Consider the following 26334-nt stretch of genomic DNA (forward strand, 5'->3'; position numbering starts at 1 on the left):
ATGGCACGAGGTTCAAGAAGCACAAATTGAAATAGAGTCTGAGTGTAAGTGTTTCCAGCCGTTGGCCTTTGGGCTTCCCTTTGCTCGTGCCGCAGCAGTGAGCCACTCACTGGAAGCCAACTGCCGGCAACTGGAAAGCGGCATATGCAGGTTTGTGCCGATTGTCGGTACATAGGCTCCTTCAACTTGCGTGTGTTGAGACAAAAAACATACCATAGCGAAGCATCCGCTCTATGAGTACTGGTTTGAGCTGCAGCAAAAAAGACAGTACCATCGTTTTAGGTACTGTAGATTAACGAGTGTGCACCCATGTGACAATAAGCGTGTTTCCATTGCAGACTTCTGAGCCCACCGAGCTAACTGAAATACTCCTCCACATCATCGACCGCTTCAATTTGGTTAAAAAGCACACAAAAGGTGAGGACAAACTGAAAAACAAACACGACAAACAAGGCTCACTCGCAACTGGCAGTTTAATTGAACTTCAGGGGCCACATAGAAAACAGAAAGGTTTTCTCCCCCACCCCACCCCACCCTCCTTTTGCTCATGTGCGGAACAATTCATCCCAGCTTCAAAACCTGGAGAAAACTCCCTGGTCACGAATCCCAACTAAAAACATGCGGCAATGTCGAAAATAAAAACCGCATGTCAGCATCTGTTAACGCGAGGGAAGGATGACTGATGCAACTCTCCCCCCCAGATTTTACTTTATGGGCCTCCAGAATTTCTCTTGCTCTCTGGATCTGCCCAGGACACTTGCATCAGCAAATTCGAAGGAGCACCATCGCAATCAGCAGCCAAATGGCCCGGCGGCATTGAATGGAGCGACGCACTGTGCTCTTGTAATTTATCGTCGACGCAATGTCCTGTCTGCCCCACATACACTTTTCCGCACGGCAGCGGAATGCAATACACGATGCAGATGCCCACCCGACAGTGAACAAAATGGTTTGCGTGTCTTATTCCGCGAGAAATTTTGCCTTTCTTCCACCACTTCTTACATACCTGGATCAATCTGTTTGGGGCCCTGAAAACCACCTTAACATTGTACTCTACCTTATCCCCATCTTTTGTCCGTTTTTAACTGGAATGAGTACTTACTAACTAGCCCAGTTTCCAACCTTTCTATCAATAGCTTCTCCAAGCACACCACTAGGAAGCGGTGAAGCTTGACACGTGGGTAGCAGCGTAAAGTCCTGAATCCTACTCTACTTCATGCCCCTTCTGCATCTTAGCTCTAAAATCCAACAACCACCGACCTTCCAGCTTTTCGAGATTGTTTGCAAAGGGGCGCTTGCTTGGTGTTTTCCGATATATGACTACGAACACCCTGCTAATAAGGCCACACTGTGACTTCCATAAAAAATCTCCTATAGTACCCTGCTGCAACTTCCCTGTGGAATTCTGGCAGGGCTAGCTTTGTCTCTCAACAGTACAGCATTACACTGCTGACAGGAAAGAGGGTTGAGGGGGCAGAAACAATGCACACACAAAGTAAGGCGAAAGAGAAAGGAAATGAAGACAACTCTTTGACTTCCTTTTCCTAAAGCAAACTGGACAGTTAAGATGCAAAAACACCAATGCAAAACGTTTAGACCCCAGTTCAAAAGGCAGTTATAAACTGGACAACCAGTCTCACCTGTATAATGGCCACTCCAAATCCAGAGGACTCGATCTCCACATACTTCAAGTCTGATGGAAGCTGCAAAAATATTTTGTGCAGTTACAAAACAATGAATGGGCAGCTTTGAGTGTACCGATTGCAGCAAGTTGGATGTCGCACGGTGCATCAACGCAGTTAAGCATTTCACAGATACCATGTAGAATGTTACATGCAGTTAGAAAGCAGGACACAAACTCTACTCTCGCAGAACTGAGAGCGCAAGAAAGGCGAGTTGAAGAGAAGACGTCGAGCACATTGTCTTGTCTTGTGTCTTTCCCTATAAGCTCTCCGAGTTCTACATATATCTACTAACCAGCACATTTCTTTTTTTATAGTTGAACTCTACCCGTTTAATGTCTTTCCCTTCTTGGCAAATTCTCATGTTAATGTTTTGTTGTAAGCACCAGCTGGCACCACATACAACTACCACCAAAAAAATGTGATTGTTTTTTGTTTTGTTTTGTTTTTAATTCATAAATAAATTTTGAAAGTTCCAAGCACATGCCTCCAAAAGAATGTTAAGCATGCTGAAGTATAAGTCATGCTTCTCTGCTGGACTGTCGTGTTTCCATATGTTTCTTGCCGATTTTTACACATAGAATATTGATTCTATCGCACTACTGTAAAATCTCTATGTTGTTGCTGTAGTATTAAAAGACTGCTGGCTCCACTTCTCTGACCTCGGGGTTGCAACAGTATTAGCGCAGTTAGCATTCCTGAAGTATGAGGTTTAAATATTTTTTCGGTATTGTGTATCCCGTAAAATCCCGCAAGGGCGCCCTCCCCTGAGAGATCGCCCACCCCTCGATTCCCGCTGTACGTCAAACGATGTCCGACGGGAATCGCGCATCAACGGCGCGACCGGCGGTACCGGTGTGTCCGAGAAGCGAGTTCATAGCGGGTTCCCGCGTTTTTGTCAGAGTTTTTGTTACGGCTCCCGTAACACGCGAGTTGTTCTCGCGTGTTTATTGCATCGTGAAATGCGAATCTGCTGCGTTTGCAATTTGCTGTATCTGTTCCCGAGTTCATAGCGAATTCCCGTGTTCCCGAGTTCATAGCGAATTCCCGTGTTAGCTGCAACACGTGCGAGTGATGCGTTTCTGTTGCGTCCGCAATCTGCGGTATTTCCTTCTGTGACATGCGAGTTTGTAGCATATTCCCGTGTTTTTGTCTGCGATCTGCGTGCACAATATCAGTTTCCATGACAGGCAAGAATGTAGCGGGTTCCCGCGTGTTTATTGCACCATGAAACTGGAATCTGCTGCGTCCGCGATCTGCGGTATCCGTTCCCGTGAGATGCGAGTTCTCGGCGGGTTTCCGCGAGTACTTCGCACCGCGAAACGTGAATCTGCTGCGTCAGCCACTTGCGGCATCCTTTCCCGTGACACAGGAGTTTGTAGCGAATTTCCGCGTGTTTATTGCATTGTGAAACGCAAATTTGCCGTGTTCGCAATCTGCGGTATCAGTTCTCGCGTCACGTGGTTTGTAGCGGGTGCCCCGGTGCTTATGATTAATTTTTGATAAAGTTTTGCTGCAGCATCCCCAAAGGCAGCTCACCCCATGTTTTTCACCTTTTGTCTCTACATTTTGGTTGGGCGTTCTTACGGGACTTTACGGTAGTTCCGTAGATACCTGGCCTCAATTATCAGTTTCCAGATTAATAGGAAAGAGAAAATATGAAATTGAGAGTGGTGGAAACATTGGTAATCAGCTGTGGCAATCTGACACCGTATTGATCTAACATTTAGGTTACGACCATATTATAATTTTTTTCTAGAATAGCAGTGGCAACAATGCTATTTCTTTATGTATGCAAAACCAGGCTGGCAGAGCAAAAATGTAGATAAGGGAAAAACCGTGCAGGTGCCATTAAGTTGAATGCATTTTTGGAACCCAGAAAAACTGAATGCATGCTTCCTACGTTTTTTATTACAGTCGAACCTCGATATAACGAACTTCAATGTAACGAAATCTTCGATTTAACGAAGTATTTTATTTTTCATAATTTCTTGCCCATAGACCCCATGTATTTTTAGTCTCTATATAACGAAGTCTAAGTCTATAACGAAGTGCCATTGCCATAGAAGGCAATAAATAAATCAACTCTAAAAAACAACTTCGCAAAAAAATTGTGGTTAAAAAAAAAAAATTATGCGCAAACGCGAGCGCTTGATAGGTTACTTCACGGGGACAGGCCTTCCAACGTTCCCAGGCTGCCCGAGGATGCGGCACCGGTAGCGCCGGCGAGGCATGCGGCAAAGCGGATTCCGCGAGGCTGGCCAGAAAATGCCGAGCAAAAAGTTAACACGGCATACCAGCATCACCGCTGACATTCACTGATAACCATAGTCCACTCCACTGCACCGCGGGTAGCGCGGGAGCCAACTTCAGCGGGGGAGCGACGTGATGGCGCGACCACACGGGCAGTGCCATCTAGGAGAAGACCGAAAAGACCGATTATCGTCTTGCGAGCGTGGGCGCAAGCGGCGCAAGCATCACTGTGGGCGCAAGGGTGGCAAGGGGGCAAGTAAACTGTGCGGTGAAGAGTGCTGTGTAGGTTGGAAACATTGGCACCGCCTAAACTGCCTAAACTAAACAGCTTTATTTTTTAACCGGGCGGTTCACTTACGTGCTTGCTGCCATAAGGAAACATAAAGTTCTTTCTTTGGATGAGAAAGCAAACGTTTGGACGCCATCCTGAAGAAACTGCCGAGATCACGAGCACTCGGGAAATGCTCGACGCAATGGACGTACTGAGGAGGTACACGGCGTCGCATGGGCAGCAGGATGCCGTGCAAGCGCTCTGGGCGCTCGAACGCCGTATGACGCCGCTGCTACTGTCGGACAAGGCGCAAGCGAAACTCGCGGACTACTTCGCCCCTAAATAAATGTCATTTTCGGTGAGTTTTCATACCCGTAAAATGTTTCGGAATTTTTTTTCGCATGCTAAAGCCAAATTTCGATTTAGCGAAATTTCAATGTAACGAAGTAAATTGCGAATTTTACCGACTTCGTTACATCGAGGTTCAACTGTATAACCGATTTAGTGGTTGTTTTATGATACCCATCAGGTTTCTAATTGGAGCTATTAATTTATTTTTTCCTAATTACAGCATCAATTTAGCAAATGTGGTCAGTTATACTCATCCTAAATGCTATGTAGCTCAATCAATAGGCCCTTTGACGGTGACCAATACAGTTGCAATCTTAGTGCTGCGCAATGCTTAGTTTGTACGCAAAAATTTTGGCCAATGTCCAGTCAAACACCCAGTATACCGCGCGGGTAGAGTGGAGACGCTGGAACACTGGTGTTATCCAACAGCAGTGATCAGCGGTACAACAACACACCCTAAAGCACGAGACACATGCGCGAAAAATCCATCCGATCCGACGTCCGAACCGACAGTCCGAACGCCGCTCCGAATTGCCGCACGCGACAGTTTGAGACACACGCTTCCGACCTTACATGCGACACGACGATCCGTTCGGCTCCGCCCAGGACCCAGGAGATCCAAGCGTTTCAGCGGACTCCGGAGGTCATCTCTGGTCCCAGATTGACGGTTCAACTCGCACGAACGAAATTACGAGTTCGTTCTCAATAGCGCGTGCATTCTTTGCTGGGGCCATCTTTCTCGAATGGGTCAGCGGGATTCACGCGTCCAGCTTCCCCTTGCCTGCGCCGTTATCGCGTTCGCTTCGTCCCGCCAGTCCCAGTGCGTCATCATGACGTTCGCGCTAGCTGTGCTGTCATTGGCTGGACGCATCCGACAATCCGTCCGCCGTGCGAAACTATCTGGCGCGTTGGATGCGCGTCGGATCGCCGGTCCGACGCCTGAAGCGACCAAATTTTTCGGATCAGGCAGTCGTACTGCCGGATCGGACGTCGGATCGGATGAATTTTTCGCGCATGTGTCTCGTGCTTGAGGCATCGGTGGGTTGTGAAGTCAAATCAAATAAAATCGGTTTTATTCAGACAACCGATGAGTGCTACATCTGTCTAGGGAGGACATGCTTGACGAGTCACACCATCCAGTGCTACATCTGTCTGGGGAGGACATGCTTGACGAGTCACACAGCCCAAGCAAATGTTTAACAATGAAAGAAAACTCGCACGACTGGCACAAACCAAACATCAAAATGCACAACAATAAAAAAAAAAAAAAAACTCCGCATAAAAAGATGAATTTAAGAAAATGGAAACCAGAGTCACCCATCAGGTGAATAAATAAGGTGCAACCATCTCTTTGAACCTGCACCAACGTGACACAGAAAGTGTCACCACGGCAGGAAGACAAGAGGGGTGGATCAGTGGAAGAGTGGGATAGTGCGCACATGCTCGGAGCACGTGGAGCAAAAGCTCGCGCCGCAGAGCCCGGGGATCCTGAGTTCAATCTCTACCCCTGCCCGTCTCAATCTGAATGAGCATCGTACCGGCGTGTTGTCGCGTATCGCTCCTGCGTGGTGCACATTAAAGACCCCAGGCTAGCGGTTGTACCGCACTGGCTAAATTTCTTGTCTACAACTGAGACGCACGTGCGACACAATTACTTCATTAGCAAGTGAGTGCTCACCTCGATGCGTTGGAGCACCAGGGCATTCCCACTGTGGATCTTGAGGGTGCGCTTTCTGCCGTCGCCGTACTTGACCGAGGCATCCACCGCTATGGTCTGCGACACCACGCTGGCAGCCAGACGGGCCAGGGCTTGGATCCCAATCACCGTATCCTGCCAGAGACACTTTCTTTCACGAGCCGCACAAAAAATTTAGTGGGACAAGTTTCCTCCCTCTCTCGGACCATCTGGAGGCACAGTGTCCGAGTTACGAGCCCGGAGAAACGATACCAGGTGCCAACTGTAGAGGAATTGACGCAAAGGGTCGGTAACGAACCAAAGCACCCTCGGCCCATTGTTTTACTTATATAGACCGTTTTATCGTGGGTAGCACCATTTTGAATACTGGGGCACCATCTAGCAAGCGTTAGGCTCAATAGCTGTGCTGAACTGGGTGAAAGCACTCCTTTGGGTGCCACTGATGTAGTGGGTGTGGTAAAATGCTAGTAATATTTGCCGCAGGGTGGGGTTTGTGTGTTGTTGAATGCACTCACATTTTTAAACACGCTGTGGCTGTTTCGTACTCGGTAATATGGCTTCCGCGGGTGCAGCGATGCATGCAACAACAGCAGAAAATGCGGTGGCTGCGAGCGCTAGCAATCGAAATTGGAGACAAGTACTCAAGACTGATGCATCAGTTAACAGCGAATAAATTTGGAGTTCCCTCAATGTTTTTCGTGGTTGCAGGTGCAGTACACCAAGAAGTTTTTGTCATTCCGTGTCCACCACGAGGAAACGAAATAGGACCATCGCGGAAACGATCGTAGACAGCTTCAGTCTGCTATGCATGGATGTTTATATGCTAGAAGATTTAATCGAGGATCCCGTTTCGACGGGAGCGTCTTTTGTCGAAAACTGCATACAGCAACGTCAAAATACTGTAGGCACATTGAAAGCATGGGTCTATCAGCAGTTCAGCATTTTGTGGCATTCGAAGTTTATATTTATTAGCACCTGCGTTGTGCACTCATCTGTAAAATAGCACTGTCGCATTGCGACGGTTAACATAATTTAACAGCTTTCTGCTGTTGTGCAGGAGATCGTGATTTAAGGACACCGATAAGGAAACCCACACTCGGCAATGGGAATGAGCCTTCAGCTACTAAACAGTCCTTTATGAATCGCAAATCATGATCATGCTTAGCGGCGGCACAGTTTGTTCTCTGCAAACGTCGTCGCCAAAGAGCGACCTGCGAAGAATACCAAGAGGAACTTTACAAACTGAAGAGTGAGTCTCGAAGGAAGTTGCACTTACCTTGGGATCGTAACCCATGTTGAACGACGGTACAGCACTGAACTCGGGGCGCACTTAGTCACGAAATGTTGCGAGCACACTCGAGAATTTTGTAAAGGGCTCAAGTCTTTTCTGTTTATTGAAGCAGCCCACAGCCATTTGCAGTACTTGGTCACATAGGAAGCAATGAAACTTCAAAACATTGCAGCCACACTTGCCTTGTTGGATTCCGTGCGTGGTACAGAGGCCCCCCTGATATTATTTTACGCTTTCGCTGGCTGTTCCCACAACCTACAACCGAGCAATGGTAACCTGATGACTGGGTGGGAGTTGTCATCGAATCCAGTAGCTTTAATTAAATCTAGAGAAGCAAAAACGAGGGGAAACTGCGAGTGAAGCAAGCAACCATCCAGTATCGCATGCATCCGAGGTGCACATGCGGGGATTCTCCTCGCTTCGCACAGTTTAGCGAGGAGGAAAGTGGGCCAGTAGCTGTTCTTATTCTCCCTCGCCCTCTTTCAGTGAAACAGTCTATAGGTTGTCTACAATACTCTAGCTCACTCTAAAATCGGCCACAAAAATCAGCACCTGCACATAGTGGCCCCAAAATTTCACAAAGGGTAGATTCTAGCGGTTCATTTTACCGTGTGAAATTTTAAGGCATACCTCCCTTCCTGCAAAAAAATGAGACCAACAAATCTGGCAGGGTCAATAGCGGATTTCGATGCACACAACCGAGTTAGTGATGGTTGTGATCGTGGTGACACCTCATTTGTAGAATCGTTCAGGACCAATTGCACCGGCAATACAAGACTGGACCTGGCTTGAAAATGATATACCGTATTTGCTCGTATAATGAATGCACACCAAACAACGGGCATCAATATTTGGACTTTTGTTTTCCCTCCCGTAATCAACGCACCTCCAATTTTCGGATCCGCGATTCTCAAATTGTGTCATATATAGCTAGCCACCAAGCCAATTTTCTTTTGCCGCCAAGCGGTCAGGCCAAGTCAAGCCAAGCCAGGCTGCTCTCGTAATGGCCGCAAGTGCGTAGTTGCGGAAGTGATCAACCGTGAAACCGAGCATCACCGTCACGCATAATTGATGAAGCTTGGGTCGAGGAATTGTTGAGCTTCAGACATTCTTCGCCTATCGGATGCATTAATGTCAACAAACGAGCAGTAGTCTGTGGTCCACTTTCGGACAGTGAAATTGTGAAAGTGGTTAGGCCTAATTTCACATACTCCAGGTAAATGTGTTTATTTAATCCGTAACGGAACGATGCAGCGAGGTGCATGCTGCACTGTAGGCTGAGAGTGTCTGGTAGCCCCTGGGAACAGCAGTCTCCAACTCTCCGTGAACAAAACTTAATCCGTGCCAGCATGTTTTTGCAGTCGGCGGCTGGACTTCGTACAAGTTCTTAGTAGTCGTGGTATATACCCAAGCGCACTGCCAGATACTAGCAATATGTATAGCCAAAGAATGGTCGCGTTGCTTTCCTTTCCGTGCTGAGCGAGCTTCGTAAGGTGCTTTTCCTTTCGCAAAAGGCACGCCGAAAGCTACCTAAAAAGGTTAGCAATTTATAAAGCATGTTACTGTGGCGCGCCCCCGACCAGCCATGGGTGCACCTCCATCAGTGGAGACGTGCCACAGTACCTTGCCGTGTTATATTGGCACCTAATATGACATCTGCACGAAGTGTGTAAATGCAAAAAATTTTACCCCGCGTAATAAACACCCCTCACCACAAATATGCGTCAAATTTTCAGGAAAAAAAGTATGTTCATTATTTGAGTAAATACGGTAGTAAGGCTGTCCTCAACTGAAACTATCTGCTGCACTTAACAACATATTTTCCTCGAGCGCTTCTTATATGTCCATGCTTTTTCTTTGTATCTTTAATGCTGCATAGTACAACCCTTGCCACGGCTTTCAATGGAAAGCCGCGGTATCATTAAATAAAATCTTCTGACAGGTGTGGCAAGCAGACGACGCACTGAGTCAAAAGCAAGCAAAAGCAAGAGACGTGGTCATCTGTTTCAACTCAGTACTCAAATCGAAGGCTGCGTATTGGGCCAATGAAACTTTCCTGGGCCAGTAAAAGACCCTCTTAGGCCAGTGAGGGAGCAGCCCGTACCTGGGTGGAGCTATATCCCCCGTTGGCGTTCTGCTTGGAGACGAGCCAGCGCATGACCGGGATGGCGGCGCTCACGTCTCCCCTCTCCATGAGTGTGAGCAGGGCGTAGGCGGTCATCTCCACATCCTTGAAGTGGGCCTTGAAAAAGAAGTCTGACTGCTTGTCCGTCGTGTTTACTGGCGCCACTCCGGGGTCCTTCCAGAACACCATGTCGTCTGCACGTGCACAATGCCCCAGTCAACACCTAAACTCTTTCCTAACCATGCCCATAAGTAGAGGCAGACCTAGCATTTTGTTGCTCTAGGCAGCCTTTAAAGGGAAGCTGAAGCGGTTCTGTATTATTAATGCGACAGCATTAACTGTCTCATGGAGCGAGCTGACGTCATCAGCTGTGGAACCGCGCCAAACGGCGCCTTAAATCCTTTCTCCAAGTCAAGCCTGCTCCCAGCTATGAAACCACACAAACAGCAAACAGCACCTAGTTGTCCCGATTCCAAAGGAGTGGAGTAAAGCTGATGGATTTCGGCTTCAGTCCCATTGGCTGGCATGCGTCATAGTTTCAAGAAACGAGGCTCCCATTGGTCGCTGCGCTTCAGTTTCAACGACCGGCACCCCATGGCGCTGCGTGTCTGCGAGGCAGCGGCTCCACCGCTCCACGCCCAAGATCAGCGCATGCACGCGACCGTTGATGCAAGTAAAAAAAAAAAAAAAAGAAGGGAGCGGAAGAGCGGCGTGCATGCTTTCGCATTCACAACTTGTAAGAAGTGCTTAGGAGTATCTTGAGCCTTCTTTTTCATTTTGGTGCACGGAGGCCGCAGAAAATTATTTTCAAAGTACCGCCGAAGCCCCTCCTTCCCGGAGCGTTACGTCATAAAAAGTTTTCAGAATCTCCACTCTCACGCATCTTCAGCGCCTGTCAAAGCTATGCACGCGCACTCTTGCTATTTTCCAAAAGGTCAGAAAAAGACGTCACAACTGGTGTTGAAGCGGTGAAACATAGAACCTGGCAAGCTTGCAAGCTGCCCACACAAGCGACACGTGCTTGGCGGGCAAAAGATCCTTTTATGACATAACAACTGGTCCGAGGTTTTTCGTGTTTTCTTAGGTTTAGTTACATCTTCGGGGAAAACAAATGTGATATTCAGATTCACGGGTTAACAAATACTCTAGAATTCACTTCTAACTCTTTTTTTTTTCCAAGAACCTCTTCAGCTTCACTTCAACAGTTCCCATTAATTGCCACCCTGGAATTAATACCCGCCACAGATTCACGGGTAAATTGAGCGTATGGTTGCCTCGTGGACTGTTTCCGAAGAGCTCGCTACTCTAGAGGACGGCATTGTATGGTGGTGCATGTTCATCTGAAGTTGGTTGGTTCCACAGCAGACGGCAGCCAGTTCCTCCGGGCCTCACCCTGATGCTCTTATTGGGTCGCAAGGCCATAGTCTCACAGTTTGCCAAGTTATCGTGAAATGCAGTAAAGTGAAACGCAATTTCAGGGTAACCTCACAAATGGCACCAGCATGCCCAGCGTGCTCTCTCTTCATATCTTAAGAGGCCGTAATGCACTCGGCCGTAATGCACTCTGTTGCAATGCACTCTGTTGGAAGCAGTCGCAAGTGTGCAAACCATACTTTGTTCGTGCCTGTCAAGGCGAAGAGCCGCAACCGCTCTATGGCAATCGAGACACTGCGATCTGCTGGCAGACAACTTACCTTCCCGGGTGGCGAGGGAGAGCAGCTTCTGGAAGGCTCCGTCCCTTGCCCGGTGGCCGGACAGGTGCAGGGCATATGTCACCACTGCCACCACGTAGGGGTCGCTCTGCGTCCTCAGCTCCTTCAGCAGGAACTCCTCAGCCGCCTGCACCACCGCCGGCTGCGAGGACTTGGCCTGAAGGGAAAGCCAGGGTGCGTGCACTGAAGACCTTGCCTTCTTCCCAGGGGGGCCGTGGAGGGTCGGGCGCGATGCACGGTGCAGAAATGGACGATACTTTCCCAAAAGCTTAATGATCTATAGTAAGTTACAGGTCAAGAAGGTAGCGGCAAATGCCCCTCAAAGGAAATCATATACCCCTCCGCATCCAATAGCGTCCCATTGTTTCCATGACGTCATGGCCAACGCGCGAGGAGGGTCTTGCCTTTCTGTACATATTTGCTTTATCTTTCGACTTTGACTTAGCATTATGGAAGCCACGAGAGGGAGATAGAGTTTTCCCCCTCCGATGGATACAAATACGACTTTCGGGGATTAGGCTCTCCCTCTGATGGATACAAAGGCTGATGGATACAAAGGCTGCTTTCAGGGGCTCGGTTCCCACTCCGATAAATACAAAGGTAGCTTTCTTAAAAAGTGGGATCAGAGACAAGTTTGAATCCATTGAAGCGGAACAAGGAGCGTTTTCAGTGAACTCTTCTTTCGACTGCGGAGGGATTAGAAACAGGCGCATCACGGTTGTGGGAGGAGCTTCTCCTACCTTCTTGACTTGTAACCAACTATAGAAGGTGTCGCGTGGGTGTATCAACCTGTTTTAATCTGTTTTGCATTGTTTGGTTTTAAAGGTTTGGCTTTTGGGGCTGGTTTCACAATGAGTAAGCAATAAATGAAACAGTGTGCAAAACAATGAATACGGGAGAGAAGTACATGAACCAACTTGCCCACATCACCACACTATCACTACGATTCATGTAGTCGGTCCATTATGGGTCACATGGCCACATGACACACTCTCAGGTCACATGACGCCATGGTACACTTCGTGGTAACCCGTGTCATCAGATCATGCAACGTAGCACTATGTGCTCTGATGTCGATAGTAGCCCCCTCTAAACATAAAGTATAGATTCATCAAAGTAGTACCTTAGCAAAGCATCAACCTCCACCATGACATTTCTACAAGGTTCCTTTTTGAAGTTCTAACCAGTTTTAGCCATTTAGGCAGTGCGACGCTATAAACAGGGGTTCACTGCTCCCCGAGATTATTTCTTTTAAAATTTGTGTTATTGGGACTTATGCTGAAGAAACCAAGACATGGGCATGAGATTCCTCAACCTTCATAGAACACAACTGTAACCCCAGACATTTGGAGAACATCCCAGTACCCACAAGAGAAAGACCTGAGGCAAGGGGGTTGGTTCCCAAAGAAAGAGTCAGCTTCGCAGAGAGCTCGGTGCTGGCCGTGTTCTAAACCGACACCAGACAAAGCTGTAGATAAAGATTTCTTCGCTCAAAGCTTGGGTTTGAGCAAAGAACAAAGGGCAAAGGACAGCTTCCATTCAGTTATACAGTTTTTTTAGATTTTAATAAAGCCACCTTGGAGTTATTTTCCTCAATTTATCAGTATACTGTCGAGACCTGTTATAACCAAGTCAACAGGAATCTGAAATTACTTCGTTATATCTGGCCCCATAAAGTAACAAGCAAAAAAGAGATGACATGAGCCGTCACGGGCACACGTTTATTGTGCCTGCAGAAAGCAGTCGAGGCCTTCTGCATGCACCTTCTGCTAGATCAGAGCTGCTTCTTGCCAAGTGCAAGAAGCAGCTCCGATCAGGGGTGGATCTTGCGAGCTACGTATGGACCATGTTGAAAATTGCCACGGCCACCGCGGAGGACATTGGTGGTGGACGGCATTTTTTTGGCTTATGTGCACTTCGTCAAGATTCGTGCACCTGTTCCGAGAAGACTGCCTTCCCCTTTCTCATCGAGGTGTCGGGGGTGTCGGGACTTGGCGTACTTGCCATCAGTGAGCGGCGATGATTCGTGTAATCGGTGCTTGAGCAAAGTTCTTAGACTCTCGCGCAGAGAGCAACCACGCCGAACAGCGACGCCGACATGGAACATGAAGCAAACAAAGAAGTGCGCACAGCACCAAGTTCGCATTTCCTCGGTATAGAGCGCCTAGGTGTAGAAGAGGGGGCAACTGCTCTATCGTGGCTTATGGGCTGCATTTGCAAAACGAGCTGCAGCCTGCAAGGAGTAAGAAGCGTTCATTGTCTGCAAATGTCTCAGCTTCTCCGCCCGGTCTCCTCGTCACACTGGCCACACAACAACCCAACGCATGCACACTTGCACCAATCTGCCAAGGAGGACCAAGAGCCGTCTGCCATTAAATTGCAAATGCTCTTTATGGTTAGAGTTTCTCTCTCTCTTAAATCGAGGATCTCTCCTTTGTGTTTATCGGTATGTTGTCGCTAGCGCTCCAAATGCCCCTATCGGCACGGCACGACAGCTTCTCCGCATGCTATGGAGAGGCTGCCACCGGCATTTTTGCAGCAGCGTCTTCTGCCCATTCTGGGCGGCGGCTCGGCCGTGGCAGCAAAGTGCGGCGGTCTGGGACTTGGTAAAGTCTCTTCATTTTATTATTTCTTAAATTATCACAAACTTTCTCTTGGCTCTATCCGCGGGAGCCGCTCAATTTCTTTTGCTAAAAACGGACAGAAATACATTGAAAAAGTGCAAATGGGAATGGGAAATTGTGATTGCTTCACTATAGCCACTATTTCATTAGAATCGATTTTGTTCTAAGTGGGTGAGACATATAGCAAAAAACGGAACCCTAGTTATGAACTCGAGAAACATTTACAGAACGGCCTTAGGGCGAGTGAAATTACGAGAAACGTGAGACGTGGCACTAGCTGCAAAACACCGAGCATGCTGAAAGCCCACCTTGTTTTCCAGGAGAGCAATGAGGACATAGGCTGTCAGCGCCGCCCCGCTTCCAGCACCGCTCTGAAAGGGACGAAGCACACTTACGAACAAGCACTTATTTAAACCCCAGCGCCATGGCCTCGTTGTCAAAGGGCTGTTGCCAAAGCACCTCGAGCGCACATCTCGATTCACTGCAAGTTGCCTTTTCATTGTTTCCATTACAAAAAATGGCCACCCATTTGATGCTGCAAAGCAGCGGTTCTCAAACTGTGGTCTGCAGACCCCCAGGTGTCCTTGAAAACGTTTCTATAAGTCAATGCCAAAAAAAAAAAATTTAATGTTATTGCCTAAGATGTTTTACGCAAAATCCATTTGAGGTTTCTGAATGGCCTCAGAGTGGGTCGGGGGTCCGTGACAGCCAAACGTTCGAGAACCGCTGCTGCAAAGGTTTTCTCGCCTCGAAGACACCATCAACGCTATGTTTGACATTTGACATTTTATTGTTTCTTGCTCTCTATGCTCACCGACTGCTTCAAAAACGCAGGGCTTAATACATTCGAGTTTCCTGCTTTGCAATTCGCTCGTTGGCAGTCAGATTGGCAAACATAGCACTCCAATTAGGTGTAGAGTGATAAAAAGGTACTTAGGACTCGCCACAACCCGTATTTCTTGGGCATTTGGAAGCAGTCATGCCACTCCCAAGCACAGGTTTGGAAGAGTGGGCTTCACAATGTGGCCGCCAAAAAAAACCCCGAATGCCTGCGCTCACCTGCATGGGCTTGTAGATCACCTCCCCGGGCTCCTCGAAAGAGCCGTCCGGTTTCTGGCGCTCCACCAGCCAGCGCGTGGCATTCTCCAGCACTGCGGGGTCCACGCTGGTGTACGGCACCGCCTGAAGAATGCGTAGGACAAGACACGCTCAAAAGCACGACATGGCCGGTGAATTAACACGAGTTTCTCGAGTTTTAAATTATTTATAAATTTGTTCCAGAATCATGATGCGCTAAAAAGGTTATCAACAATTCTCCTGACCTGCCTTTTTTTTTTTCTCCTTTCTCCATATCCTACACATTACCATAAAGTCACGCTCGAACGCCCTACCCCCAAAAGATCACCCGTCCCATTTTGCTGGCTAAGAATCCTTGCATAAAAATTCCAAAACGTCGCCCACCCCCCCTTTTCATCAGACATCGTGCCATGTCCGACTTGAATCTCAACCGCATGATCTGAGGTGTTGATACCTGTGAAAAGCTAGTTCACGGTGGGTTCCCACACGTTTATCGTATCGTGAAACACGAATCTGCTGCACCCGCAATCTGTGGAATCAATTCCCGTGAAACGGGAATTTGTAGGGAGTTTTCACATGTTAAATGCACCCTGGAACACAAATTGGCTATGGTTGCGATCTGCGATGTCAGTTCCCATGTCGTGTGGTTCATAGCAAATGCCCCATCCCCCATATTTATCGCTCATGTTGATCAAAGATGGCCCACCAAATATTCTTCAACATTTACCTCTTCCCCATGGGTGGATGTTTAATAGGGACTTTACGATACGCTTTACAATTGTGATCAGTGGGCAACTGAGAGGCATTGAGAGGAGGGATAAGCCAGAGTGAATGAGGACGTAACTTTAGCTTGAAACTTAGTTTGTGAAGCGTAATCTGAAGAAATGGGAACCACCACATTGACCAACTGCACAGAACCGCAGATGTAAGTTTTGCGTGGTAGGACACAGTGACTTATCTCGAAGATGCAGCTGCAGGCTGCATCTTTATTGCGAAAACAACGAAGGAAGAACACACAGCAAACAAAAGTTACAAATAATGACAAAACTTTTTTTGAAGAAAGATTAATAGTTACATCTTTCGTGCAGAATTATAGAAGAGGTTACTGAAGGTCACTGAGGCATGTGACTGCACAAAACAGGCAGAGAAAATTGTTTGCAAAAACAGTGAAAAATTAAAGCGCAGAACTGCAGAAAAACAAATTGGTGGCGTCTTTTATCTTAAAATTTTTATAATGCAAGAAATGCAGCATTTAAAGAGCGGTTGTTGAAATGTGTGCAGAAGACATTAAACAGTTATTTCAAGGCAAAAAAAAAACTTTTTTTTTCGCTTAATGTAGTGAAGAAACTGATTTGGTGTTTATGTCATGTGATATCATCTGCCCCGCAAAATTGAGCGTGGACACTGCATTGGTGTACAGGTTACGTGACTTCAGATCACGTAACATCAATTTCTCCGCTACATTTAGCAAAAAATGCACGAACAGAAGAATGCAGCGATGGAAGCGGCATTTGACCTGTTGTAATAGGTTTTGTAGCAGACAAAATATGGGTTTGGAGCACCCAGTAACGTATTTGGAGCAGATCACTTGAAAATGAAAATTTATATTACTTATTACCGTATTTGCACGAATATAACGCGAGTTTTTTTTCGAAATTACGTGCTCCAAAACGCACCTCGCGTTATATTCGGGATTGAGTTCAGCCACGAGGCGCGCGAGTCTGGAGAAAGCCATCCCTTCGGCTCAATGCAAAATATCCGGTGGGAAAAGAAGTGGGGCTGTGGAAGGGAATTTATTAGCTATTGGGCCACGTGAAGGGGCAAATAGAAAACATAAAGAAGCCTATTTTTTTATCGCTTTTGTGTTTGTACAACGTGCGCACGCCGCAGAAACTCGGCGCGCGCGCGCGTCATGCGCGCGTCATGCGGGAACTAATTAATTCGAGCCAAGCCAAGCCGGGCCAAGTCAAGTCAACACAAGCGAAGCCAAGACCACCAACCGCGTTTACGCAATCGTACAACACGAGGCATTTGTTTATGCAGAGGGACCAGAAGAAGTGTGATCGTGTATTGGATTCAGCAGTCTTTTTTTCTGCCTGCGCTTTGTTTAGTTTCTGCTCCAGAGTGATCTGGTGTTTGTGTGTTGGTGCTTCTGCTTCCTGCCTTGTTTGGATTGCGGGCTGCCGAGGAGCTCACATGGAAGAAAAGGGAACTACCAGACAAGCAGGTGCCGTGCTACTGCTTATCTGCGTAGTCGCCAAGTGGATTGTAAACGGAAGGACCTGAGCAGTGAGGATGAGTGCATTCAGAACATAAACTGATATTTCTTCTATTTCCATTGACTTTTCACTTCTGCTATGCCACCGAGTGCGAGAAATTGACACGGCCTCGGTTCGCGTTATAATAGTAATAATTTTTTTTTTTTTTTTGAGGGCATAAAAACCTATTCTCGCATTATATTCGTGGTCGCATTATATTCGTGGTCGCGTTATATTCGTGCAAATACGGTATCTTTTGCAGTAAGAATAGACAGAATGCAAAGGAACACGCGGCCTTTGTTTTAGAAAATAAGGCTCAGGTCAGGGTGGCTTCCATTTACAATGGGTATTGAAAAAAATGGATAAAAAAATAGTGCACTGTTCAGTTGAGATAGTCTCCCACTCCCTTCCCCTTTTATACCCAGTGGTTAAGTTAGTCTGTAAATACAATTCCTGAAAAATGCCAGCAAAAAGCAGCATATCCGTTAAAACACCTACCAATAAAAATATGTCCCCCGACTCCCCGCAAAATTTTACGAAGGAAAGGAGTCCACACCACAGTGCTCGTCCTGTGGTGTGTGTTCCTTTCATTTGTCTTTGCCGATATTGCCGCGCGCACAGCTGGCCAAGTAGGCAGCGCGGCCGTGGCTTATTGGTTATTGTGTTTGCCTCCCACACGAGGAGTCAGGGTTCGGTTCCTGGGATTGACATGTCCTTTATTTATTCTTCAATTTCGTGTTCTGGTAAATTCGAGAATCCTGTTGCTTGTTCGAGGTCTGAATAGTCTCCGCACCGAACTTTCTATTCCGATTGTTCCAGAATCCCATGTGCGTACATAAAGGGCTCCCTCCGCGTGTCAAGGCGAAGTCAGTCCTGCCCCAGCGTACAATCCTGCTGTTACGCTGTCATCGACGCCCGCGACTCTCTCCTGTTATCTTCAGTTTCCTTTTTCTTTTGGGCACAAGTTTGCCCTATTCAACGTTTAGTTCCTTCAGTTACCATCACCTCATCAATTGTCATTCGTGACAATATGCACAGCAACACCTACACCATGTTTCATGAACACCAAACTCAAGGTCCTAATATCGTAAACTGCGAAATAACTAGCCAACAATACAATGAAACCTACAGTTGTGCCTTATAATCAACACTGCGCTTTAGCGGCGTTCGAACCAGAGTTGAGTCAAAGTTCACTACCCTTTCAATCGACTGCCGTGCGCGAACTACCTTGACTACTGTATCTATTCAAATACAGACCCCTTTTTTTCCTTTCGCGGCACAGCTTCTGGAAATTAGAGGTCAACCTACGGTCAAGACCAAAACTGCACGACTTGTAACGTAGCTCAGCACAACTTCCGAGCCAACTGTGCTAACCCACGTGCTTCCCCGTGCCAGCCGTTGCTCCTTACACTCCGGTGCAAAGCGGTGAAGCCTGACATGCACGCTCTGGTGCAAGGCCGCGAATGTTGATGTGAGCAGCGCAAGTGCGACGGTACACCGTAGCCACAGCATGAAGGCACGTGGCAGACATGATAATCGAGTAACATCATCAGAAGTAAAAAAAAACCTCGTTCTGTGTTATTACGGTAGCTACCATACCACACACTGCAAATTTTTCTCAAGACTTTTAGCTCCCGTTATTGCTTACATCGTCAGGAAATTCAGAAAATGACAGGGTCCCGCGCGGCTGACAAGCAATATCTTCACCTCGATTCATCCTAAATCCAAGTTCGAGCGACGCCACAAGCGAATGGGACCAATCAAACAGCGTCAAAAGGGCGACATCGTGGCATTCGTCGTCTTATACTCCGTTCGCCCTAAAGCTGAGAACGTGGTCAATGCCACAAGCACGAGAGCATGGGCCCACTGTCTTGAAGCCTTCTGCAGAACGAACGCTCCCGACAGAAATTATCGTTCCAAAGTCAGAAGTGCAGGCTATACTCCGCTTCATGCTTTGTCCGATCGCAGCCGATGCTACGAGCCATCGAAGCCAATCCAAGGCCGGGTGAGTGTCACATGACCTTGGAGAGGGAATTTTCCACGCGATACGCGTGGAAAGCGTATCGCGTATCACGGGCTACATCCACAGAGCAGAACTGGCTAGGATAGCCCGTAGCGTCCGCTGTGTCTGGACGCAAGGTGAAACAGAGTAGAGTTCACACTTCTAGCTTTGGCTGCAGTATATCCGTATGTGCTTTTTCTTCACCTAAACCAAACGAGCACAACAAATGTCCCTTGTCTCGCTCATTTAGTATGTGTGTTTGCGATTGCATTTGACCTTTTGACTGTGCTCTGACCTAGGATGATACAAACTACAAGGCAGGTAAGACGCTGCGATATACGTAATTGTACCATTACTATTTCCTTCTAATTGTCTAAATGTTAGAAACAACCAATAATAAAAAAAAATATTTTTGTTCATTCTCAGCAAAAACGGTGCTTCGGCCATTTTTGTAGCAGACCTTCGCTCTTGGCGCAACTTGGCGCAAATGGCGCAGCACTTTCATCACTGCAAACGGACGAATGAAATTTCGGGACTGGGCCTTCCGTTGAAAAGTACCTCGTGCTTTGAAATATAGTTGCCGCCCAATGTCGCAACACCAAACAGCTTTCTCCGGAAGAATTCATGGCACACCGTGATCGGCTGGATCAGGCTCGCTGTATCGTGTGCCGTAGGCTCCCACAGCCGCGTAACTGACCACGCACGCGAACACTGTCAGATTCCACGCATCTGTTTGGACGGCCCTCGACCCAGTTTCCTTTTGTCGGCGAACGACAAGCCTCACCTGGACAAACGACTTGAGGACGAATGCTGTGAGCCAAGTGCTGCCGCTGCGGTCCGTGTTCCCGAAGGCACTGAACGAGTTGTCGTCCCTCTTGTAGGTCAGTTGGCGCTGGTAGCCTGGAGACGTGCAAAAGGCTGGCTTAGAGACGCCGATACGGCACATTTTCCCCACAAGCTTCCATGAATGTTTTAATTGTTGCCACACAGGGACCACTTTTGATGTGTTGGCAATGTAGGGCACCAAACACGCCAGTCGAACATGCGCTCCAGGTTACCACAGTTTCCTTTCAAGAGCGACAAGATACAAGGCTCCTCTAAAGAAATTTTAACCCTCAACTGTGTCTAGTTTCTGAAATTTTCTGAGACTTTAATGTCACGAGAGATAGCCGAGAGCGAATAGGGTGAAAATGAGGAGTGAGTTAATGTTCTGTGTGCAATCAAGAAAACTTCTAAAACTGCTATTTTTTGTATCCTGCGACCAGCCAGACCTGTCTTCCCATTAAGGGGCAATGGAGCATAGACAACTGCCCTTCCCAGTCAGCAATGCTTGCTTACCTCCTGCTGTAGCTATCTAACCCCATTTCGGCCCAGATCAGCATTGGCCAGGGCATTGCAATTACTAGAAATAAACTATCTTTCCGAGTTCTTTTTTTTTTTTTTTTTTTTTTAATAGCAAATTCCGCGAAAAACGTGGGGGGGGTATTTTTTTGGGGGGGAGGGCATCTTTCAGGATATCAAGGTAACTGTTTGCTTCCGAAATCATATTTGTTGCCTTCAAAATCAAATTTCTAGCTACAAAGAAGACAAGAGAAAATTTAATAAACGCAGCACAGTAATTTGTTGGCAGAGTCGCAAACTAAACCACAAGCAAACCTGGTCCGTCCGGAATGGTCCAGCACGTGAACTGGCGAAAGGAGACAAGCTATGCTCGTCCCGAACGGTTTGGGGACAAATTCAAGCTGATGAGCTTGTCCAAAACAGGAAAGGTGCTAAGGGGAAATCCTGGAACTTCATGTTTGGCTATTCCTAGTGAAAATCGAGGATTTCCTCCAAACCCTTAAGAACAGATCTCTAGTATTGAATGTGTTCTCTTTTTTAATTGGGCAATTTATTTACGCTACAGCTTCTGTTAGAGGCTGGTCACGCCCGACCACTCGCCGACGGCGGTGAATAGTTTGCAGACTGCGATGTTTTCTCTCTGTAAATAGAGAGACTGTGATGCTGGTTTAAGGGCAGCTCACACACTTTTGTTTCAGCAGGCATGTTGCAACCCCACACGGCTGCTTACAAAGAAAAAACGCTGGTGCCACCTATTGGGTAGCCCCGGAACACATCCGATCGACACACATTCATTCGCCGCGGCCTCGAAATAATTCCGACAGGGTAATAATCAGCAAGTTTGCGAACAGGCGAGCAGAGGAGTGAAACTGACCGTCCTCGAGGTTGCGAAGGGCCTTGCCGCGCACAGCCGGGGAGAGTCGGTTGGCCCTGCGCAGGTAGTCGAGCACCACCACATTGGGCACAAAGTCCAACATGTTCTGCTCCCCGCAGCCGTGGGGCATCACCAGCAGCTGGTCCAGGTTGTTCACGTGGGGGCCCAGCAGGTCGCCTGGCACACAACACGCGCGCAAAAGATGTCCTTAGTGACGTGCGCAGTTGCCCACTCTTGAGAAGCCACGCTAGTTCGAAAAGTACCCGACAAAATTGCAATGCTTTCTTAAATGCATCGGCATTCATCGTCCTGGCGCATGCAGCCGTCTTTGGTTTGGACTCTCGGACCGGTTTCGCGAGGCCGCAAGGCGGTTTCCACCGTGCTCTTAGCTCCATCGTCCGCTCATTACGTCCACTTTCCCCTTTACGTATAGGAGACGAAACGTCTGATAAATGTTGATATTGTTATGCAAGTCGGAGGTATTTGTTTTTAATCATGAATCCCGGCTTTTGGAACATTTTTGCATTTTTTCCCCTTTACGTAAAAGGGAAAAGAGTCCTCACATACTTCCAACGACACACTGCCGTTGACGCGCGCTCCTCTTATGATGACACCGGGGCGAAGGCACACGCTTCCGTTTCCCCAGCATGTGCAACGTAAGCGACAACGTAAAACCGAGGTGCGGCGACGACGCCGTCTGCGTGAAACCGCCGACGCCCGGGAGGGAAGATTGGCTCTTCGAAGATGAGAATACATGGACCGCAAGTGGCAATTGAGGAGAGCTGTGGTGACCGCATCCGAAATCGCCGACATCCAGGAGAACAGAACAACTCTCCGAAGCGTTGCGTGGTTGGAATTCCCATCCTTTTTCGAGTGGGAACCCTCGTGGTAAATGCTAACGCATCTCCTTGACAATCAGCGTGGCGACAGCAGTGATTGCGTCGCAATTCCTTTTTTGATAGGGTCCGGAGGAAGAGTCGGCACGAAGGGATAACGAGCCCGACAGCGCACTGGCCCCTGTTAGCGGAGAGAGCTTCACATCAATGGACACCTAGCGCCATCTGTGGAGGGCGGAGAGAGCTCCACAATGACGGACACCTAGCGCCATCGGTGGAAAGGAAGAGCATTGGCCGAAAAGACTCGCACACGTCATGTCGTCACGACGAATTGTAATCCATTTTAATCCGCATTTAACCATTGAGTTTCAATTAATATTGTTTATTCTTGAGCTCATCCACGTGGCAGCAGAACTAAATTAAGCTGAAAGCTAAAACCATAAACAGAATGAGTGAAATTGTCACACTACGATGAAAATACAGTCCTGTATCTCCTTAGATTGACACCTTTGTTTACCCCAAAAAATTGTCCATAATGAGAGTAGTTTGTAATAATGAGACAAAAATGCGCGCATTTACCCAGTTTGTTCCCGAAAACTTTGTCTATATAGTGGGGTGTATATGTATTAACAGGGCCCGTACAAACAAGACACGACTTTATGTATGTGACAAATAAATGGCGATGCAAATTAAATACATCAAATATAAGAATGAGCACTGGCTATATGAATGTAAACAAATATGACATACTAACAATGAGGTTAACAACATTGTAACAAAGCCCCATAAGCCAATTATGTGTTGAGCAAGTATTACATAAAATTCCCATCATCTTCAGGAAATTTTTAATAAAAGTTATATTTTAATCTCGATATTGTCTTCAAAAGTTGAGGACCTTCCTAATTTATTAGCAAAAACAGAATGCGCACAGCCATGACATGCTATACACAGATCCTCCGTTAATAATGGTATATGAACAAAAACAGAAAAAGAGGGAGAAAATCCAGCCAAGACGCAAATGTAGACACCTGTGGTGTCACATAACGCACTCACTCTTTAGCACATTAGATTTTAACGGCATGAGACACATCTCAAGTCGGGGGCAAATACTAAACGGTTTTACTTCGAGATGCCAGACTGAAAAAAAAGGTTAATTTTGGTTTCACAGAAATGTGTCTCCTAACGTAAACATTGAGGTAAAAGTTATGAGGGGAGGGAATGTTCAATCTGTGACATACCTACAGTTCAGCGTCGGTTGAAAAGGCATCATCTTCGAGAGGTCGAGACCAGACTCTAGAGCATCCTTGGACACAACGCAATGCTGCACTCACCGACTGCCGAGACGCTGATGCGTTCCGAGCCAGGCACCGCATTCTTGGGGATGGGGATGGAGATGTTGGTGCTGGTGGGCGGAGCAGAAGGGTTCCTCCGGTCCACCAGCACAGCCCGGTTGAAGTGCTGCTTGGAGCCTTCGGGCTGCAGGGGGACATTCAAGGGGACATTCAGGCTATTCTGCAAGCCCAGCCTCAAAGAAGCCCCTAGTGAACGACAGCTTCGCTCAATAATTACAGCTGCCGTTGGCGGTTTTAATAATGGGATTGCATGTGCACAAACTGTTGCATTGTACGGGTTGTCCCCGAGAAAAATGTACCGCATTCTTTCTGCTGCAAAATTAAGCTATGCATCGCCGAATGCCTACTCTACGCCCTAATGTAGCACTGGTGGTCCAGAGCAGATGCCAGAGTTTCAGAGCTTGCCATCATCCAACTAAAAAGTTATAAGCAATTTTCAGAAATTTTGTGGGAAAATGGTGGACGACCAAGCCCACGATTACATGGAGAGCAATGACGTCAGCCACCGGGAGCAATCCCCATTTTTCCAAACTTTAAAAGAATAACTTATAGCTTTTGATTAAGATAACAGTTAGTTGTGAAACTTTGGAATCTGGTCCGAACCGCTACTGCTACATTTGGGTGGAGACTGAGCATTCGGCGATGCACTGTTCATTTTTGTAACGAAAAAAACTGAACTTTTGGGGCAACACATATCTTCAAGTCTTACATGGGTTGCACTGACGTCACATCGCATACTTTTGACCGCCATGTAAAAGGAGGAGAGCGAAGCTGCTTTGTAAGAGTCTTGAGTGATTCTTTAATCTTCTATAATCTTCTGGGAGGAGAATAGCGACGTCTGTGCAAATCCGGGAGGCACAAAAGAGATTTTTGACAAGAGGGGAGCTCCTTTTTTCCCTCTTCTCTGGTGGTCATCGGAGCGATCTTTGAATGACGTCACATGCAGCCCATGTATAAGTTGTACCATTGTACAAGTCCTTTGCATGGCCAGCAGGGTCGCTGCAGCCACGAGCCTGGTATACTACCATTCTTCAAACTGTCTTCGAACCGCCAGAAGAGTAGGCTATCAGCGTGTGCTCTGCCATTCTCTCTTGGCCGTAAGCATTTGTACAACCTACATCTTGCACAATGAAGATACATACTTAAAGATGAAGCAAGTTATATGCATTCTTTTTTTATAACCCGAAAATTTGGGGAAAAGAGAATGCAGACTTACCGTACCGCGCATCCGCCCATTTCACATTAAGCGCCCATATCCAAATTTCTAAGATCTGAGAAAATATGCACAGTACATTTAAATGTAAAATTGATGACCAGACAAGCGCCCATCCCCCATTTTTTCGCGATTATCTCTAAATTTTGAGTGGGCGCTTGCCCGGTATTTTACGATAGTGTAAAATCCCGAGCAAGCACCTGCTAAAATTTTGGATATAACCACGTAAAACTGGGGCTTGGGCGCTCTTTAGGTCAACAATATGTAAAGATTTGTCCTACGAGTATTTTCCAAATGCTACGAAAATGAGGGGTATGTGCTCATTGTGTTGTCAGTTTCTAGATAAAGTTAATAAAAAAATTGCACAGATCATATTGATATCTTTTAAACTTGTCCCGAATCAAGGGCATGTCACTTCACCAAATAAGAGCAAAGCTCATAGGAAGCCCACAGGATGCCGCACCCATAATTACTAAGGCCAATGTCATCAGAGACGCAAATTGCACCAAAACCTGGCATGTGATAGGGCTTATGCAAATTAAAGTTCTGTTTTCTTTTTCTTGCTTTTGAAGTTGCAAAAATGCTTATACAGTGGAATCTCGTTATTTCAAACCCTCTTAATTCTAACTTGCGGATAATTCAAACTAACACACAGGTCCCGTCCTACCTGTTTGTAGGAAGGAAACTCTCGGTAATTCGAGCCTGGCATTATTCAAACAAAGTTATGGTCCCCCTCGGGTTCAAATTAACGAGATTCCACTGTAGTACAATGTAAAAATTTATAATGTAAAGAAGATTTCACAGTGAGCGAACTCCGGCAGCCGGGAATTGGGACGCTGTGATGACGACAACACTTGCGCTTGCTCGCGCTTTTTGCAGGAACTTCCCTCCAGGATCGCTCTTGGTGCACAGGCGGGGTAGGATGCTACACCCGCCGGTCGAAAACGCGTTCCATGCACCGTACCCTCCTTCCCCGGTGCTTGGAAGCGCCAAGTGGCAACGCGCCAGCGAATTGGCTCACCTTGACGAGCAGCTTCTTGAGGATGGAGTCGCCAGCCAGGGAGGACGTGGCCGACACGTGGATGTCGATGTAGCCGAGCTTGGTGGGGGTGATGAGGAAAGACACGGGGACGCCGTCCTGAGCCGGTACCTGAGGACAAACAGGGGAGCTAGAGCCAATCTGAGACCCCCTCCCAAGCAACCACGTTCTTCGCCTCAACGGGCGCTCGTCGGAACTCGATGCGCAGTTTCGCGGCAAACTGCCTCGATGAAACGCGGCTCCCGTGAAAGCTGCTTTGACGCAACGACGAGGCCCACATGAACCTGGGGAGCTAAGATCTGTTAAAACGATGCTTAAACCGGAAAAATACTTTACT

General features: G+C 47.3%; 1 protein-coding gene across 1 annotated transcript in view; it reads right to left on the bottom strand.

Annotated features, from left to right (window-relative positions):
• The window catches only part of LOC8034452 (CD109 antigen), an 81808-nt gene that overhangs the window by 8339 nt on the left and 47135 nt on the right, over positions 1-26334 (bottom strand). Inside the window, exons 22-31 of the mRNA XM_040215996.3 lie at positions 25980-26108; positions 23725-23869; positions 21558-21734; positions 20127-20242; positions 15065-15187; positions 14314-14376; positions 11364-11538; positions 9649-9863; positions 6236-6388; positions 1641-1703 (exon numbers count right to left, since the gene is read on the bottom strand). Coding sequence (XP_040071930.1) covers positions 1641-1703; positions 6236-6388; positions 9649-9863; positions 11364-11538; positions 14314-14376; positions 15065-15187; positions 20127-20242; positions 21558-21734; positions 23725-23869; positions 25980-26108 — 1359 coding nt within the window. The remainder of the gene's footprint in view (positions 1-1640; positions 1704-6235; positions 6389-9648; positions 9864-11363; positions 11539-14313; positions 14377-15064; positions 15188-20126; positions 20243-21557; positions 21735-23724; positions 23870-25979; positions 26109-26334) is intronic.

Source organism: Ixodes scapularis, unplaced genomic scaffold (genome assembly GCF_016920785.2).
Source record: "Ixodes scapularis isolate PalLabHiFi unplaced genomic scaffold, ASM1692078v2 PGA_scaffold4__175_contigs__length_147842914, whole genome shotgun sequence".
Taxonomy (NCBI): Eukaryota; Metazoa; Arthropoda; class Arachnida; order Ixodida; family Ixodidae; genus Ixodes; species Ixodes scapularis.